The sequence below is a fragment of the Anopheles funestus genome, chromosome 2RL (assembly GCF_943734845.2).
Source record: "Anopheles funestus chromosome 2RL, idAnoFuneDA-416_04, whole genome shotgun sequence".
Classification (NCBI taxonomy): domain Eukaryota; kingdom Metazoa; phylum Arthropoda; class Insecta; order Diptera; family Culicidae; genus Anopheles; species Anopheles funestus.
The window spans coordinates 4,408,412-4,428,965 of record NC_064598.1 but is presented as its reverse complement, the minus strand read 5'-3'; the positions used below and the strand labels follow the sequence as shown (position 1 = coordinate 4,428,965).

The 20,554-nt window shown below is 44.8% G+C and overlaps 1 protein-coding gene across 5 annotated transcripts in view; it reads left to right on the top strand.

The window, feature by feature from the left end:
- Positions 1-1,214: 1,214 nt before the first annotated feature.
- Positions 1,215-20,554, top strand: part of LOC125764263 (restin homolog) — an 84,816-nt gene continuing 65,476 nt past the window's right edge. For all 5 annotated transcript variants that reach the window (XR_007418448.1, XR_007418447.1, XR_007418446.1 and 2 more), the window contains exons 1-5: positions 1,215-2,203; positions 10,213-11,368; positions 11,432-11,735; positions 15,276-15,389; positions 17,919-18,062. Coding sequence is in view for 2 of the 5 variants with exons in the window: in XM_049428294.1 (XP_049284251.1) it covers positions 10,671-11,368; positions 11,432-11,735; positions 15,276-15,389; positions 17,919-18,062 (1,260 nt within the window). In the remaining 3 variants the exon portion in view is untranslated. The remainder of the gene's footprint in view (positions 2,204-10,212; positions 11,369-11,431; positions 11,736-15,275; positions 15,390-17,918; positions 18,063-20,554) is intronic.

Sequence of the window (20,554 nt, the reverse complement as noted above, 5' to 3'; positions counted from 1 at the left end):
AGTGCATAGCGCGTGGTACAACACGCATCAACAGTCTGCAAGCGATACGTGCCCAATTAAAGTGCTATGGATCGTAGAATCGGATGTGTTAATTACTGCTAAAGAAGTGATTATGTATTTTTATTCGAAATGCAGAATTGAATCATTTGTTCAGTTAATTCAGATAAAACGTTTAATTGGCTTCATAACCATATAGAGTAAGGTACGAAACATTCCTTAATCTTTAATAAGTTCAACCTAGTATGTAGAAAGTGTCCTTGCTCTTGTAGGTTTCGTATCCGTCCGTAGCCCTGCGATCTTCCTGTGAGACATTAGTTGCGTAAAATCGAACCATGGTGACACGATAAATACCTACCATTACCGGTGTGACCCAGTGCTAAAGTGTTGCGAACTCTGCCAGGGTCAATCTATACCCTACAGATTGTGAACTTTTTACTTTTCGTGGACAACTGTGTGATTATCCTGTCTGTTGTGAAGGTTACACTCGTCGAGAAGAATAAGGCTTGCGTCATAAATCTGATTTCCGTTGATGGGATGGGGTTGTAGTGGCAAATTTTTTGTGCTGTGTTTTTTATTATTAATAATATTACCGGTTGAAGGCTTACTTATCTGGAAGACGGTCAACTAAAGTATTGGATAAAATTGGTTTATTTTGTACTGTGAAGGACGGTCTTATTGTGAAATTTGGAAATTTGACAAGAAATGCAATAAATGATAAGAGTTATTAGTACTCAAGCTGCATTGTAAACACATGGAAATGTTATTATCAGCCACGTGGGTTCAAACACAACCATAAAATTTCACTTCAAGCCTGTAAGGATGTTGTATAGAAGGAAATACAATGTCCAGAATGTACCAAAATCATATATCAGCAATGTACATACATTCGCTTAACTGGTTCCTTTGACAGGGTCATCCATATTGTTCGTCTCAGTGTCGTAGAAGAATGAAATAAAGGACAAATAAACGACAAATCGCGCCATCCGATGCAAAACACGAATCGTCCATCTCGCCGTGACACACGCACACTACACCCACTAAACATTACGCGGCCAATTTCGGATGCTGCGCGTGTGTCATTTGCGCACATTACTACTTCGTGTGTTTCCGACATCAACGGGTAGCCGCAAGCTGGCCGCGGTCCGATAAAAAAAAAGTCATACGACCTCACTAACACACTACCGTCACGGAACGCACGGATGTGGGATCGTGGCAGTTTGACTTGCCGTGCTCGGTTCAGTCAGTCGTCGTTCGAGCATTAGGCAACATTTAATTTTAATTTTAATATTTAAGTAGCTCTAAGTGTACATAACACTATCGAAACGAACAGCAAAGAGAGGAAAGAAACGGAAACCCTTTGCAAGAAAACAAAAGTCTCTAGCATAGACAAAACGAAACACGAAGAGTTACAAAAATTGTTAAATTAAAAAAAAATACTACACACATAAAAATTGTGCTACATCGAACAATTGAAACGAAACGAACCTAACGTGAAACCGGTGCAAAGTGAATCATCTGATGAAGTGAATCATAACGAAGCGAATTGAAGCAAAATATTTACGCAACAAACGAGAATCGCACTGAAAATCTTCTCATTACACGAGGGAATCAAACGACACGTGTATTATTTAATTTACTTTCGAAATTACTTGCAACGAACAACCGACTAAACTGTGTCGGTGGTCTGGCGAAAAAAGTTTTACGATTTCCATTTTTGAGTGTTATTTTTATTGCGAAATACGCGAAAGCTCTAATTACGAGTTCTGTTACAATAAAATATAAAATCGGAGAGTGAACAAACAAAAGTGAACTGTGAGTTGTTTTTTTTATAAGTTAATAAGTTCTGTTCAAGTTTAATCTACATAAAATTCAAACACTTTGTAAGAAAAAAGGTGCGATTACTCGTCGGAATTCTTACGCGTGTGGGAACTGTGATAATACACGCAATCAGCCAAGTGTGGGGAGCACAAGTGTGACTAGAAGAAAACGAAACAAACAGAACTAAAACGGAAAATTGCGACCGTGCGTGCGTGCGTGAAGTGACCGAAGCAGCAAAGCGAACGTGCCCAGGGTGGCGCGCAGCCAGAAGTGTGGCGTTGGCGGTGTTGTAAAAATAATTGAAATCCGTACCACCGGGTCCCCACATTGCGAGGACGTGCGAACGCATTGGATCTGTTGGTGACCGATTGTGAAGTGTAAATAGGTAGTTATGCTGTGTTTTTTTGCCTGTAATGCTATTCCTAGAGCTTGTTTTTTTGTTGTTATCTAGCACTGTCATATTTTCTGCTTAGAACGTGCTCTGGGTAAGGTGTTTCTGGTCGATGGCCAGCTTATGTAGATAAAAACATTCTACGGATGATGATGTACTCATTAACCCAAGTGTTAATGGCCATGTTATTACACTTAAGGATGATAATTGTTTTATACAGGCGATCTATTGGACTGGTTCTGGGAAACCAGGAAGGGATTTTTGATGGCACCATTCAATATTGACTATAGCTGATTTTAAATTGGAAAATATTTGTTCAATCCTTGAAGGACTTTGATTCCTTAGCTTGGTTACAAATCGTTTTGGAAATATACATTTTAATAAAAAGATTTTGTAAATCCTGAATCGAGACGCTTATAATTCCTAAAATTATTTCTTGAGGATGTAGGGTTTTTTTCATATTTGGTAATTCCTGTTGAGTCGGTCAGATAGTTGACGACTCCAAAACGTGGTTTGGTCTGGAAAAAATCTTAAAGAATTTTATTCATGTCTCTCTACATGTTCTGGTGTTTGATAATATATTTACGAACGAAATTAGATAGAAACAATGCTTACCGTAGTTTAATTCGTTAAAGATCCAAATAGAATATCTAAAGTTTCCATCAGCTGCCCTTTGTCCCACACTGGCCTTCTGTTTGGTCGTGATTTACCAGACACCCTTTTTTGGGTGACCACATCTCCCGCGTACGATGGTACGATGACACGCAATTGGATTGCGCGCCTTTTGTTGCTGAGATTTACTCCCACATTTTGTTCACGCCTTCGAGAAACGCGAACGCGAAAGATGGGTCATGTGCTCTATGGAGGTGTGAGCTGTATCGATCTGCACTGAATCCAATCGAGTGTAGAACGCATAGCAAATGGGGCCTGAACATAAACACACTTTCATCATTTTAACGAGAATTCCCAAAAAAAAAGACCAGTAGCGATCAACTTAGTACCGGAGAAGACCAACCGAAATGGTTGAAAGTGACGAACAGTCAACCATTAAAGTTGCCACTTCTGGCTGACCCGCCACATCCAAGTGGAGGGCAAACAGTTATGGCAAATTTCTGAACGAGCGAACGATTGACAGTTTGCTGCCTCCACAACACCGGGACCGATCATTCGTTCCTCACGGCCGTGGAACACTGGATGGTGCGCACTCTGGCCGCTAGAATGTAGAACACTGCCAGATTACGTCAGACGTAATGGCGCGAAAGACGCCACCACGGTCGTGATGATGTACACCGACCAATGCCCCTAATGTCGTTTGGTTTCGGCGCACTTGTTGCCGATGGTGTTGTCTTCGTCTGTTCCTGTGTGTTTTTGCTTCAGTTTGTGCCCTTATCCGTTGATGATGCGATTCTCAGCTGCTTTACGTTTGGGAGTTGTTGTTCTAAATTTGGAGAAAATATCCATCCACCTCGGGAAAGCGGTAAAGGTCTGGCGCCAGCGTTTGGTTTAGCATCGTTGCGTAATTTAATACTTGATTGATTGATCGCACCCCACAAAGCGGGTGTGATGCGGAATGTTTAGTTGTTTTCGACGTTATGCATAATCTACTTCCGCTGTACAACAGTAGCCGATAGATTGGTGTTATTCTATGGCTTATGACGACACTCACTGACAACGCCCCATAGAAGCTTCGGAAGATCTTCACTGTCGGTCGAAACCATTCGTCACGGTAATCGGTCAATTAATTTTAATTCCGCAATAATGCACTGCACGATCAGCAGAATCAGACGAGCGCAGGTTTGATATGAGCCACACACAGGCTAGGCCTGTTTGTTGCAGTCCCACACTGGTTGAGGTCAAACTATGCTGTGATGCTGACACATATTTGACTAGTGCAATGATCCATTGTCTCAAGCGTGATAATTTACGACACGTTCTGTAAAAGGGTAGGTCGGTTGGGTTTTATGGTACTTCAGTAGGAGCTTAGGCAGGTAAATTTATAACGATTGTTGTCATTGCATAACTTCCAACAGCATTGAATGATATGTTGCCAAGATCATTTTAATGATCACCGTAATCATTAGAAATGCTAGAAGATTGCATTTTGCGTACGAATGTTTCAGCATAGATTTGTTAACCACCCGTTAACCACATTCATGAGTATCATAATAAAAACATGGTTGCAATCAAACAGTTTCACACATTGTTTATAAAACTACAATTTACAACTACGCGTATACCGCCATTTTGCAAAAAGAAAACGCACATTCAGCTGTGTTAGATCGTTTGGAATAATGATGCGCAAAATTATTACGCCCACATTCACCAACATCCATGACCGGGGCGGGATGATATACTCACAAATACTTCATCATCGTGAGAAAGTGCAGCGGTAAAAGCCGTGGCAGAAAGTGTATGATACTACTGCGAATGATTTCAGCCAAGGGATCCAAAAATATCTGATCGAGCTATAGCTTTTCTCAGGAGCGAGGAAAAAATCACCACGAATGTGTTTGTGTGTGTGTGTGTGGAGAGAGTTTCGGAAAAATTAATAATCGCAAAATGCGTAACGGAAATATACTAAATATGAAGGGGAGATATTGTGGCATGAAGCGGTTTAGTTGTAAAATACACTAAGGTTGAGCTGGAAACTCCTTACTATCAATTGTATGGAGTTCATTTGAAGCTACAGTTGGTGGGCCTAAGATAAATTTTTAATACGCTTTCTTGCATAGATAAACTTGCAAGATTAAAATTTGGATCTTTGTGCTCTTTGTCCAGAACAAAGAAAGATACCGAGCGACTTTAAAGGTTTTCCGATATGAAACCCCCGTCGGGATCATTTGTTTGTCGACTTTTTATCGAAAAGTAAATATTTAGCTAATTAAATCCAGTAAGCTATACCTCGCTATCATTGAGTTCCCATTCTTAAGGTTCATATAGGCCGAATGTGGTCATTGCATTCGATAGCTTTTTGGAATGTAAAGAACCGATTTTGATTTCATTTCCAACGTATACGATCATGTGGACCCCCCAACGAATGCGTGTCAATGAGCAGGTTCAATTAAACGTTGCTTTGTTTTCTACGCTCTCCTATCCAATTGGCAAGATGAACGAGAAGGCCAAACAGCAGCTGCACAAAACGCTACTACCCTTCTGTGCAGCTATAAATATCGAACGTCTGTGTTCGTCAGCGATCGTCTGCAACTGCTGGCGGGAGATTTTTTGAGCTCAGTGTCAGCCCCATCGGCATCATTGGCCGCTGAAAAGTTGTTGTTTTTTCCCCCCAATTTTCACCATGTGGCCAGGGGAATGAGAGAAGAAGATGTGAACAGTAAAACGAGGAGTTCAGAATTTCCGTCTAGCACGTTTTCGACTCAAGGCAGGCGGAAGTCGGTTCTCGACGATTGATGCTGCTGAATGTTGGTGTTTGAGAAGAGTTAGTTTGAAAACACTTCAAACCGGTCAGAGAGGCACTAGTCCTGATCGATTGGTTATAACGGTTGGACCATCGCTGGGGTTCTGTTGTCAGTGTATGTAGCCATACCGCACTGATATGGGTATGGATCCGAAGCCTCTCGAAGGATAATATAGGCACTCCTTACCCTACTCCGACTCAATACGTCCCCGTCGTACAGAATGGTAACATATCTCTCCAAATATCTGAGCTTGGGTATACGGGGAAACCCAACCCCTTGGGAAGATGGGGTATATGGCTAAATTGAGCGGAGGGGGACAGCCAGCGTCTGTTCTCCATGTTAGGGGCGGCTGGATGTCCCTTCTGTCCTGGCACCCTACGGGACTTTAAACAGCTAGGATGCGTAGGCCCTCCGACGAGACAGGGGGTTGGGGGAGAGGCCTTGCAAGCCACCCCCAATACAAATGCAACGAAAGGGAACCAAGAATTTTCGAATCGGATTAACGGATACCGACCCACGCAACTGAACAAGGACTACGATTGGAAACTCGGGACATGGAACTGCAGATCCCTCACAGCACCCGGAAGTACCCGCATTCTTTCGGACGAGGTGAGGGCCCGCGGCTTCGGCATAGTAGCACTTCAGGAGGTGCGCTGGAAAGGAGTTATGGAGCGCCCCTACCGCAGTGATTGCATGATCTACCAGAGCGGTGGTGAAAAGCATGAACTCGGTACAGCGTTCCTGGTCATAGGTGCGATGCGAAAGAGGATAATCGGTTGGTGGCCGATCAACGAACGGATGTGCAGGTTGAGGGTTCGTGGAAGGTTCTTCAACCTGAGCATTATTAACGTGCATAGTCCGCACCTTGGAAGCACCGATGACGATAAGGAGTTATTTTATACGCAGCTGGAGAGGGAGTACGACCGCTGCCCACAACACGACGTCAAGATCGTCATCGGAGACTTCAACGCTCAGGTCGGACGGGAGGAGGCATACAAACCCATGATAGGTAGTTTCAGCGCCCACCAGCTGACGAACGACAATGGGCTCCGCCTAATAAACTTCGCCTCCTCCAAGCACATGACCATTCGCAGCACCTTCTTCCAGCACGCACCACGCTTCAGCTACACCTGGAGATCACCACAGCAGACATATTCCCAGATTGACCACGTTCTCATCGATGGAAGGCACTTCTCGGATATTATCGACGTACGTACGTACAGGGGAGCAAACGTCGACTCAGACCATTTCCTGGTTATGGTTAAGTTACGCCAGAAACTGTGCGCAGCCAATAAGCTGCGCTATCAGCCCACCCCAAGGCTCGACATAGATCGGTTGCGGCAAGCTGATGTGGCGAGGGACTTCGCGACCACGCTAGGGGAAGCGTTGCCGGAGGACACCACCTTCGAGGCGATGTCCCTCAATGACCATTGGCGTATGATGGAACAAGCCATCAGCAGCACGGCCGATCGAACTATTGGCCGCGTAACACGTAACCGGAGGAAGGAATGGTTTGATGAGGAGTGCAGGCGAGCACTGTCCGAGAAGAACGCAGCGCGTACTCGCATGCTCCAGCGCGAGACCAGGCAGAACGTGGAAGACTACAGACGACTGAGAAGGCAGCAGACCCGACTCTTCCAGGACAAGAAGCGCAACTTCGAAGAGTCGGATGAGCAACTTATGCAGCAGCTATCCCAGTCGGGGGAAACTCGTAAGTTCTACAGGATGCTGAATGCGGCACGAGGCGGTTTTACTCCCATAACCGCTATGTGCCGCAACGAGGAGGGAGATATCCTGTCGGACGAGCGAGAGGTGATCGAAAGGTGGAAGTGCTACTTCGACAGGCACCTGAACGGAGCAGATGCAGGGGAGACCTCTGCAGGAAGCAGAGGAGAGCAGTATTGCGACAGCCAGCAGGATGACGAAGTGCCCCCGCCATCCTTGGACGAAGTCATCAGTGCCATCAAACAGCTGAAACGTAACAAGTCAGCTGGCAGCGATGGGCTGGTGGCAGAGTTGTTCAAGATGGGCCCGGAGAGGCTTGCCGCGCTTATGCATCGGCTGATCGTAAGGATTTGGGACCAGGAAGAACTACCGGACGAGTGGAAGCTGGGTGTCATACACCCAGTGTACAAAAAGGGCGACAGACTGGACTGTGCTAACTTCCGAGCCATCACAGTCCTGAATGCTGCCTACAAGATCCTGTCCCGAATACTCTTCTGCAGACTTGCGCCCCTTGCCACAGATTTCGTCGGAAGCTACCAAGCTGGATTTGTTGGAGGCAAATCGACCACCGACCAAATCTTTACTCTACGGCAGATCCTTCAGAAATGCCGAGAGCATCAAATCCCCACGCACCACCTGTTCATTGACTTTAAGGCGGCCTACGATACCATAGATCGGACCGAACTATGGAACACCATGCAGCAGTACGGATTCCCTGGGAAGCTGGTACGGCTGTTGAAGGCCACGATGGATGGGGTGCAGTGCAAGGTGAGAGTATCGAACATGCTGTCGGAATCGTTCGAATCTCACCGGGGTTTGAGGCAAGGGGACGGACTCTCCTGTTTGCTGTTTAACATCGCTCTGGAAGGTGTCATGCGAAGCGCGGGCTTCGACATCCGGGGCACGATTTTCACCCGTTCTCTCCAATTTCTCGGCTTCGCGGATGACATCGACATCATCGGACGGACATCTGCGGCGGTGTGCGACGCGTACACCCGACTGAAACGCGAGGCCGACAGAATTGGATTGAGGATCAATGCGACGAAGACAAAGTACCTGCTTGCCGGAGGCTCTGACCGTGATAGAGCCCGACTCGGAAGCAGAGTATCAGTTGACGGCGACGATCTCGAGGTGGTAGAGGAGTTCTGCTACCTTGGTACGATCGTAACTTCGGACAACAACATGAGCAGCGAAATCCGAAGGCGCATTGTTCAGGGAAATCGTGCCTACTACGGGCTCCACAAACTCCTGCGATCCAGAAGGCTCCAGCAACACACGAAATGCACGATATATCGCACACTGATACGTCCGGTAGTCCTCTACGGGTACGAGTCCTGGACCCTGCTAACGGAGGATGCCAATGCACTCGCTATTTTCGAACGGCGGGTGCTAAGGACTATCTTTGGCGGTGTGTGCGAGCAGGGCGTGTGGAGAAGGAGAATGAACCACGAGCTAGCTGAGCTGTTTGGCGGTGCAGATATCCTGACGGTGGTCAAAGCCGGAAGGATACGATGGCTGGGGCACGTGATGAGGATGCCGGACTCATGCCCCACCAGGAAGGTGCTCGTCAGCGATCCGTTCGGCACGAGGCGGAGAGGAGCACAGCGAGCTCGTTGGCTGGATCAGGTGGAGTCAAACCTGTCGGAGATCGGATGCAGCCGGGGGTGGAGGACTGCAGCACTGGACCGAGTTTCCTGGAAACGGATTGGCGACCAGGCCATGTCTACGCGACGTGCTCGACCATGAGCAGGCCAGAAAAGAAGAAGAAGAAGACCATCGCTGGGTGGATGTGCGACTGTTTCACACGAAAAGTGGAACAATTATCTAAACATTCGATTTATCATTAACACCAACAGTGAGCACGTGGAGCACACCGGGAATTGGATTACATCCGAATGGTTTATGCTTTTTCGTAAAATGGATTTTTTTACAGCATAAACAGCCTGCTAATGTTTTCGTCCCAATTTATGATGGAAACATAACGAGCTGCATTTGGAAATAATTTTAACCTAACGCTAATGCTGCCCAAAACCCAGCTATTGACGCACAACGAACTAACCCGAGCTCTATTAGCTAGTACTGAAATGTTGTTGAATATTAATCATCAACCTTGGAAGGATGTGTGTTCCCTTTATTTCGGTCAACCATTGATGGTTGACATCATGCAAATCCCCCCAAAAAAAAAACATCCAACGTCTGTCTTTTCCGGGCACGGTGCTGTCGTATGGCCGCACCTAGTTTTCACAAATCCTTCCATGGCAGCTCGCGGGTGTTCATGTCTAAATGACATCATGTCCAAAATTTATAACACTGACGCCGGAATGAAACAAAACGGAAATCCGAAGGGTTGCTTGTTCTTGACTGTCTAGCAGCAAAGCGGTATAAATCTGTGTTGGACTTGTTGCATGAAAGCACGTGTTGAACAGTAATTGTTATCAAATGTGCGTGTGGCTTAGTTGAAAAAAAAAATGATTTAAAATTTCATTTCATTTGGAACGTCTGGAATGAAATGGAAAACAAATGTTTAAAGTATTCTTCCTAATTTCGTGCATTTCGCGGATATTCAACATTCTGATAGTTTCTCAAATAAAAAACCATTCTTGACAATTATGTTGTTTGTGTGGAAGATGCATGAAAAAGGATATTTCGTTTGTTTATTAACGGTTTTACATTACACAATAGAGCGAACTCAACCCTTACGTTATTTTGTTTCACACATTATTCCACATATGATAGAAAAGCTATCGTGTCCTTACTCCATCCTTCCTCCATCTATCGTGATATAATTTTTTGTTTACTTCTTTAATGATGATGAACTCATTGTTGTTTTTTTTCTATCCTTTTCCCATTCTTTTGTTCCAGTTTACTTCAAACCACACCCAACAGGACTGGGACCGGAGCAAAAAAAAGGATCGATTTACTCCCGGACACTACGACTAAAACCCAACACCCACAGCACGGCACATTGAACCTCCAGTGTGGTACGAGTAAAACAATTCGTCACACAGACAGCAAAACGAGAAGTTCATCGTCATCCTGTTGTTTGAGGTTCTCCGGCGCAAAATCAAAGTGAAGACGCCCCCATAGTGCATATGAACAGTGCACCAAACATTGAAACTAAAGCATATTAAAGTGACAACAGAGAGTGTCCCCAAAAGCCGCCTACAGTGTGCGGAAGATAGTGTTAAAATTAAAATTTAAATGTACTGCCTACTTGGAGAGCATCACCATACGCATCAGCAGGCCCAACAATAGCAACGCACGGAGGTTTAAGAGATCAGTGATATACAGTGAAGAAATATTAAATCGAATACGCAACAATGGCGAATGAAGAACAGCAATTCAACGCCACAACCGGTACGGTGAAAACGATCCTCAATAATGCATCCCTTACAGAACAACAATTGAGCAGTGAAGAAAATGCCAGATCCTACAGAGATGTAGTGAAGAATGCATCTGCAAATAGTGACGCAGAGCACACGGGAAATGGTGCTCAACCGAAGGCAACAAACGTGAGACAAAAACGTAAGAAGGCATCCGAAAAGCAGGACGCTAACCTCATTTTGGACGGTAAACCATCGATAGATCATCGATCAGTTATGGATAAGGAATCGACCGTATCCTCCCAACCCGCACCATCTTCAGAAGCATTGGGAAATCTTTCCAAAGCGAATGGGAAACGTTTGAAGTTGGATCTTAAGACCAACCAGGAACAGCACACAGTTGATCCAACGTCACCATTGGGGCTTTTGCATGAGGAGAAAGTGATCGTAAGAAGCAAACCACCGATTCCACCGAAACCGGACGTCCGGACGATACAAGCATCGTCCCAAGGGCAACACAAGGCCACTGTTTCGCCCGCAACGCCACACACTAAGGGCAAGAAGCAGCAGGTGACCGAGGCCCACAATGCACATACCGTCCAGAAGCTGTTGGCCCAGAATGAACAAATGCGGCTAGAACTGAGCGAACTCCGAAGCAGCTTAGCTGCGGAGCGGAATGCTGTCAGAGTGTTGCGGTAGATATTGAATGAAGCGCTTGCTCGGTTGATAGTTTAATTTACTTTCTTTTACTCCAACAGGGCCCAAAATGAGTCCGATCTGCGAAAGACTAAATCCGAATGCAAGAAACTGCAGGAAGCTCTGCAGCATCAGAAACGCCATACCCAGGCTCAGGGCCAGTGCCAGAGCGTGACCGTGGGCGGTGGTACGCCGGCCAAGCGGGCACACCGTGGATCGGCAGAACAGCAAGAGCCACACGGTGGGTGGACTTCGGAGACACGCGGACCGCACCATCAGCAGCAATGTTGTTTGGAAGTTCTGAAGCTGAATCAGGAGATTTCTGCCCTGCGGGAAACGAACAAATTCTTAGAGGAAAAATATCAAGTAAGTGTGATCCTCTCGTTTTCAAACAGGAAAACACAATCGGCGAAGGAAATACGGTTGAAAAGTTTGTTTTTCACGCGTTTTTTTCATTCCAATTGTATACAAGCTCAGCACGACGAGAACGGCTGCATGCTTTGAATTGTGTGCAAAATGGCTGCGTCTTGTTGCGAATGAATGGGTTGCGTACTGCACCCAATGCTTCAGAGCTGCTTTTCTCTTTAAATTGTCCTTTTTGGTTCTTATACTCCATCAGCAGCTCATTAGTTAACATTGTACATACAAAGTACTTATCAGGGACAGAATGGGGTAATCAATAAGTTTATGAGTGGATAGCGATCGACAGGTATGTCTTGTTTTCAATTACATGTTGATTAATTTGTTGCCAAAAAGAATGGTGCGATTGGTGCTGTGTATTCCACCACCAAACTTCAAAATTCCATTCTTACGCAAATGTCATGGCTGTGCAATTTGTTTCCTTCACCATCAATTGCTTGCCTGCGCGTCACGCTGAATGTACTGCCAATGTCAACGTCGCCGATTTGGTTTATATGAACATAAGCTCCCTACACTGCACCTCGATATGGTGTCAGCTACCGATCAATTGGTTTTTCTTTTCGATGAAAAAAAGAGAATTAAACGTCCAATTGCCGTAAGCGTGCACTAGCCAGGAGACATGCATAGCTAGGAGATTGCGTGAATGTATGAGGGCCACAGATAGCAATCAATTCAAGCCGGTCAATATCTTCATCATCTGCGGATCGGTGTCAGTCCGACGGAGCTTGGTATGCAAAATTTTACGCTTGAAATTACGAAACATTTCTCGATGCGCCCCTGTAACAGAAGAAGAGGCCAGTAGGTGAGGTAAGGGTAGACAGTGGTAGCCTCGGGAAGTTCCCATCCAAAAAAGGAAATAAATTGATTTGATTGTCATTTCAAGTGTTCAAACTCGGGTTTGTGCTTGAGTAGGGGGGAACACGGTCCAAACCGAACCCGTGGCTTCCATCACATTCCCTTTCATACGTCAACATTTAACCTTAAAAAGGCATCATCTTCTCGTGTGCGACAAGAACGCGCGCGCCAAAGCGGCTAATAGGCGATATCACCGTTTTTTTTTTTGCGGTAGAAAGTTCGATTTCCCTTTCGTTGTGTGCACGGCGTACAATGCGATGGAGCTTTATTTATCGTGTTTCATAAATAATGCCAATTTATGGAAGGTCTCTTCCCGGATCGGTACAAGGCGACGGGAGGAGGAGGACTAGTGACACATTAATCACATGCACACCTCTACCAACGAATCGCAGCAAAAATTGTCCCCATACAAAGGGACATGCAAATCTGTTCGATTAATTGTGATTCGGCAGCGACCTTCGCCGGTAGTCGCGAATCGTCACTGTGTAAGCCTTCACCCGTACTCGGACGAGGGTGTCCTGAATGGTATACGATTGTGCTTGAATGGCTGTGGTAATACTTTGCACCTCGTCGGCGGGTGGAGGATTTACCGGACCGTCAGAATTACTTAATGATCTGCGAACAATTACTATGCGTGTGCGCCTAAAAGAATGCAAACAAACCATCCAAGGATGAGGCGCTGGCCAAGGTGGTGGAATTGATGTTGATGTGATGTCCTTCGCCGGTGTGATATACCATACGGGCCGGGTGATCCTCGCAAGATATGGCACGTGTAACGAAAAACCTCGTATAGCTTCCCCGCTGGGATAGTGTTTGCAACGTTTCCATATGCCGCTTGCCGTACGATATGATTATGTGGTAAACAATTTATTGAATACGCTCCGATCAAGCTTGAGGTACACGTAATCGGACGCGAAATGAGGACTGAAAGGATTGTTCTGTTGGTTTTTGACCGTCACTTGATTGCGAAGATGGGGCAAACTGACACTTTGAAGGATTTGATGACATTTTAATTGAAATGAAATGATTTTGAAATCGCTTTTATCGCACATGAGCAGAAGTGGATGAGTTTATGGTTGGAAGTCGGAAGGAATATCTCCTCGCATCAATTTACATTTCATAGTGTTTGAAGGATGGAATTTATGGGATTGCGAAGTTTGCGAAGTTCGAGCAATTATCAAGACTTCAAGTTTTGGTAATTCCTGATATATTCAAGTCCTCAGTCTTTGAAGTTATGAAGCATGAGTTCCGATATAGAGCAATTTTATCGCAAGTAATGCAAGCAAGACTTCAAGTTTTGGTAACTCCTGATATATTCAAGTCGTCAGTCTTTGAAGTTATGAAGCATGAGTTCCGATATAGAGCAATTTTATCGCAAGTAATGCAAGCAAGACTTCAAGTTTTGGTAACTCCTGATATATTCAAGTCCTCAGTCTTTGAAGTTATGAAGCATGAGTTCCGATATAGAGCAATTTTATCACAAGTAATCCAAGCAAGACTTCAAGTTTTGGTAACTCCTGATATATTCAAGTCGTCAGTCTTTGAAGTTATGAAGCATATGTTCCTATATAAAGCAATTTTATCGCAAGTAATACAAGCAAGGTTAAAACCTGCCACATGAACCAAGTAATAGAAGATTCATATGAACAACTGTTGATGGTATTTTGGCGCAACAAATAACATTCTGATTTAGTTGCGATCATTAGGCTTAAATTTGACTTAAGCTCCTTTTTTAAGGTATCTTTTTGAGTTATCTGAACAGAACCGCTGGTTACTGATGCTGCTCGTTCCAACGTTAGTTCTTAAAGAGCAGTTTATTAAAAACTTCCTGGCAAAAACTTCGCTTCAAATGCTATTTTTCCTTTCACCAACTGCGGGTGCAGTTTGTGCGAGATAGAATAAATCACCATCATAATTAGTCAATCAGCAATCGAGCAGCAAGATCTCTGTGCAACCGGAATGCAATGTATCAGTTTTCCCTTTCTAGCCGTGCCCTTTCGTTCAAAGCACTCGGCTTGTTTGTTGGTAGAGTCTTTGAGAAACTACACCACCATCCCCCTTGTAAGCTTCACAACGCTTCTGGCTGACTTATGGTTCGATTGTGTACGGTTCGACTCCACTACGCAGAGTGAGAGCATTCTGGAGCATTCAAAGAATCCATACAGCAAGGTATTTGCTGAAGGCATTCCCCTTTCCGACCAGTTAAACATCATCTAGCGCCAGTTAGCGTCAGCTGCGTTAGTCGATATGAGTAAACACGACTTCTAGCACAGAATAATGGAAGGAAACCGTCCGTTTGGATCGCGTCAGGAAAGCGTTTCGTTGCCGCTTCCGTGTTATGCAAATTCCACCAGACTAACCGCAGATCGGCAACGTTGAGCGGATTGTTCAAACCATTTCGGAATCTGTTCGCTGCATTGTGCATTGTTTTCACTTTCGATCCGAATCGATCATCTTACCGGCGGGATGGTAAGCAACTGCAAGCGAAACACTGACAGTGGCACAAATATTCGAAACCTTGACAGCAACGATCGTCTGTTACGGTTTGTCTTAATTCCCATGTTTACTCATGTTCCGCGGTTCAACTACACCATACTAACGGTGGCTTTTGTTTCGTATATTACTTCACAGATTTCCTCCGAGGCTGAACGGCAGAAAGCTTCCGATATTCGCGTACAGCGGGATTTGCACGAACTACGATTGACTCAACTTTCCAAGTCAGCCAGAAACGAAATCCAGCGCATGGTAAGTTCTAATCCGGCCGGGATCCGAGCACGAAACGATACGGGTGGCATTTGCATACGTTTGAACTTCTTTTGTGGCGCATCTCGTTCGCTTTGAAGATCCGCCTAAATAAGCTGTTTTGTGGTTGAGCGGTTTCAGGCGGTACAGATAAGTGTCTTGACGAAATATTTATGATTTGGAGATTTTAAAAAGAATCGTTGGTGCTTTCATTGTCGCCCATTTGCGCGAAACATAGTCACGTACAACCGTAAACCGTAAGAATCCTTATGTATTCCATTTTTTTTTTTTTTTTTTGCTTGGTTAGAACGGCCTGGCCGTATCAAGACTTATTTTACCACGTAGCAGGATAGTTAGTCCATGCTACGGGGGGACGGTCCGGATGGGATTTGAACCCGGTCCCTGCCGTGTGGACGGGCGCCGTTTTTCACATGCACCACCGGGCCGCCCCATTATGTATTCCATCCTTGACATTGAAATGTTGGATAGTATCTTTATTTTGGTAAATGTTCCAACTCGTGAATTTTAATAAATAAACGATATTAGGTATGGCATTTTGTTTTTTTTTTTCGTTTTGCACCCATGACATATTCTGTCGAAGGGTGGCCAAGCCAGTTCCACGAATAAGCTTCTTTGGACGGCATTGATCCGTTAAATTCCGGTCCCACTGCGGGTGGTTTATATTAAACCCTTTTTTACACCATTTTTCAGCCCGACTAGGGTCAAATGCTCTCAAATATCAGGGGATGAGTCATGGTGGACAAAACAAAAGCAAAAAAAAGGTCCATCAACACCAACCAACCACCGATCGCCGTATCTTAAGCTAACGATCGTAAAACATTTGTTTCGTTCATCTTGTCTTCATTCGGACGCGTTGTGTCTGATCGCTCTTTATGTTGCATTTTGTTTTTTTTTGTAGCGTCGCCAAACGCTCGGACGAGGTGCGTTCCCGGATCCAAACGCTATAGTTATGCCCATACGGAATCCGTGCGGAATCCTCAATCCTCTTACCGTAGTCCGGATCGTCGTTATTTTGGTACTTCCTCACTTTCTTATGTCGTTTAAGGTGGATGGCTTTTGCCACCCAAAAATCGTGCCGTGCCGAATTTGTTTCAAAGATAACCTTCAGATCCTTGGTATCTGAGGTTGAAAAAAAATTGAAGAGTGAAGACGCATGAACGATCGGAAATGGCAACGCGATCGCTTCGAGACAACGTGAGAACCGGGTGCGACTTATCAGTCTGCAAGGCTTAAACCCAATTGACGACCGGGTAATTACGTTTGGGGGGCAATTTGCGTTCGCACAAAAAATCCTCCGGTAACGCCCGAAGCTATGCAACAATTTTAGTTTAGCAGCTAGGATGCTGCTTTACAATCAAATTATGCTTTTTCATTCATGCACTCGGTGCAGAAGGAAGTAGTAGAGGTGCATCGATTGGTGGAGCCATTTGTTTAGGCAACGGGCATTGGAAATGAATTTATGAACGGGGCCAGCAGTTAATTCCGTGCTTTTGTTTCGGTACGCATTTCATTCAGTAGAAGCTTCCCATTCCTTCATCGCCTAAGGACAAATGGAGAAGCTAATGTTCTTCGCCAGCAATGCCTTACCGGAGTGGAGATGTTTAGACGATTATTGCAGGTTATTCCTTTGTTTGCTGCACCGTATCGTCTGATGAGGAAAGATCCGTAAAGGAAACTATGGTTTCGTTAAGCATTTGAATGAACTTCATCCCTCCTGGAAGTATATGGGGCTGGAAAGAACGCTAAAAACGATCCTTCAGGGCGTTCCCATGGATTCTGGCAGAACTGTCTGACATGCTACAGTTTCTTTACAGATTGCACCCATTAAAATGCTACCTTTATGGGCTCAGTACTTTCGATTCCGGCTGAAATGGATGATGATGAGTCATGAGAAGCAAATTGCAGGTTGTGTTTTGTGTTTCGTGAATATAGAAAATATTAATCGTTGTTTTAAGAATTCCAGTGTGATGATTAGCTCACCTCAATAGATGACGGTTTTAAGCAGTTGAACAACATTTTAGAAATGGAAATTTTTAACGATTTGTTTTGTTTTCTTCGCGTCTGTTGCGTATAAAAGATCGTAATCAAACTGTATTCGATCCACCGTCCGTTACCAATTCCAATTTGCGAAAAATAATTAACCAAACTAGGTTTATTACTTCATCGCCCGCGAGTTGTATGATATTTCACTTCACAAGACACAATTCTAAAGCTTGCCTTCTCGCCAGACAATGGGATCAGTGGAGCGAAGGTCTAATTAATCTACCTTTCGTTTGCCACTGGGAACTTGGTCACTCGTCTAGCGACTATAAGGGTAGATGTTTTGAAATTTGAAAAATGGTGAACCGTTTTTGCTTTCCTGTGCGAATCGCTGTAAAACTCGCTACTTCTGAGAAGAACAAATCGAGTGCCCGAGTCCGTCCGTTCAACAGCGTTGACCCAAATCTAAATTCTTACCGTTGTTTTATGTACGTTTGTTTGCTCTTTCTTCCATCCCAAACCAAATTCTAGCTGGAGGAGCTGAAATCGAAGGATCGCAGCATAGCGCAGCTCAAGAAAGAGCTCCAGGCTGCGCTAGCTGCCCAGGCAGGGACCGGCGGTGGATGTCGCAAGGAGAGAAAGGCTGCTAAAAATTCCGCTCAGCAATCGCACGAGGTGAGTGACTTGTGGTGACCGTTTTTGCTGTCCAAATGTTTGTTTCAATTGGTGATTTGTTATTTTGGACACACGAGAGAGAACAAAAAACAACTCCCAATCTTATGTTAAAATTACGGGCCGGTACTAGCGACATGCAGATCACGAAAAGTTAGTTAAAAGCGTTTGCGAATGTGTTCGTGCCGTGCGTCTTCGTTGATAGGGACTGATGTCGTTGTCACGATTTCCTCCAAAACGGTAAATCATTTTCATGTGCCGGCAGTTGACAGTGAGACTTGGGATGCACTCGATCTGCCGCACGATCTGTTCCTCCTACATGCGACACGTGTTCCTTTGCTGATCTGCTGCTTGATGCGCAGTGAAGCAACTTGTCCCAACATTCCGGAACCGGGTGTACGCACAAGATTGCCTTCGTCCGTCGGATAACGGTGTGTCGCAGTGTAGCGATCATCATTTTCATACAGGAAGTACCGCACGCACGCGAAAGATGATGACTTTATATGGGCTTGTGGTGAAGAATTTTCCCAAGCGTTAGTGGTAAAGTTAATGGCAAGAGGAACATACAGATACATCACAATTGTTGCTAGGCGCCAGGCACTTAGATATAATAAGATCCGGTCGTAGTTAAGGAGTAATCATGCAGTAAATCGCAATCAGACGACACAAGAATTTAGAACAACAAAATGAAGATAATTGCAGTCTTTGGATGACTCTCGGTAACGAAATGAGTTTGCAATGATTTCCAATAATTTTTAAAAGAATCCATCTTGGAAATGTATTCTTGATGTAGTTCTTCAATATCTCCATATATTTAATGACACAACTTAAACAAATTTGTTAAAAAATGTTAAATATCGTTAGGAAAGCTTCCCGATACTTATTTGTAGTTTATTACACCAAGTTGATTATTAGCTTGTTGCCCTTCATGTCCAATTACTACCATAATAACTCAACTTGGTGTGTGGGCAACAGCTTTCATTTTAATGCTGACATTTACTTAACATCCTCTCATATGGTACAAATTAGCTTTGGCATGAGAAAAACGGTTTTGTTCCCACCGCTAACAGCACCGTTTGGTGCGATCGATGAACGTTTTGACTCTTGTATCGGCGCATGTCGCCAATCATTTCGAAGTGAGATACCCTTCATTTACCGATTGGTCACACGTTTGGTCGCACTAATTGAGCCACGGTACTGTGGAGTGGAGTCGGTTGGGATCATCTCATCGCACGATGCAACTTCCTTCCGGTGGTTGGTGCCGGACCCAGTAGGGCCAGTGTCTTCCGTAATAATACGAGTGCCGATCGTGTTGATACGCGACCACTCAATCGATGATGATTGTGTTTAATCTCCGGTGAAATATGATACGGTAATGAAAAAGCGAGCCAGTTTCATTTTTCCAACCATTTTCGACCGTTGTTTGTGTGTGTGTGTGTCTCCCACAAGCTAAAGCACACCGTGACTGTGTGGCTAGGGTGTGTTGTAAAACACTTTCGATAGAAGGTGCACTTTCGGGCGGTCGATTATTGGGATCTTTCGCAACACTTTCCTGCGGGCCTTACCGGAGACACTTAGATACGGGTTGATGAGCGCTGCGGAAGTGCTCGTTGAGAGCGCCAAGTACCTGCTCGAATGCGATGAACTGCTTCCCTACCGTGCAGGGCTGATGGCTTCTCCGTAGGAAAGTGAAACCACGGGAAGGGTGTTGTTTCGCTTCCTCGGTTCCCCAGGGCACTGATGATAATTTCTTGTGGTACAGTTTTTTTTCTTCTTGCTTTACCACCACTTTTCGGGTGGAGGGCCTAACAATTTCACTTTCGTTTGGTTAACGTTTCGACGAGCCGTTGGTGGACACTTCCTGTGGCGCTGCTTATGACATTGTGCAGTGTTTGTGTACCGATGTGCCCTTTTTCGAAAAGTGCATAAGTATTAGCGCAAACAAAAAGTGTCCCCTAAACAGTGGGATTGTACTTCGTGTGGTGCGCTGACACAATATTGATGTATTTGTGGAATGGAAAGGTTCATCTGCCGATAAGCGATCTTCGAATCTAGTGAACAACACTTTCACCAGTTCGATAGTGGGAGCAGTGTTGGAAATGACACAGGTCATTTTGAAATACACCCAAAACCTACTGATGGACCATCAAATCGACAAAAACAATCCATTCCGATGTTTCCAGTCCGAAAACCGGGGCGCTACCGCTATCGTCAACTTCATTAGTTCCGCCGGTATTAGAGTTCCCTTGGGGTGAGTTGGTACACACCTTTCCCTCCCTTGACTGATGTGCCTTGGTCGTTGACATTAATGCGAAATGGTTGTCATTTGCCTAGAGCTACCAGCTATTTGTTCCCGCCGTAAGGTGTGCTTGAGAATCGTACAAACAGAAGCGAAGATGAGAAGATGCACAATTATCCCCTCAAACTGGCGAGCCTGATGGACACGTCGTTGCGCCAAATGAACGTGTATTTTAATGTGTCACCTCGATGGACCA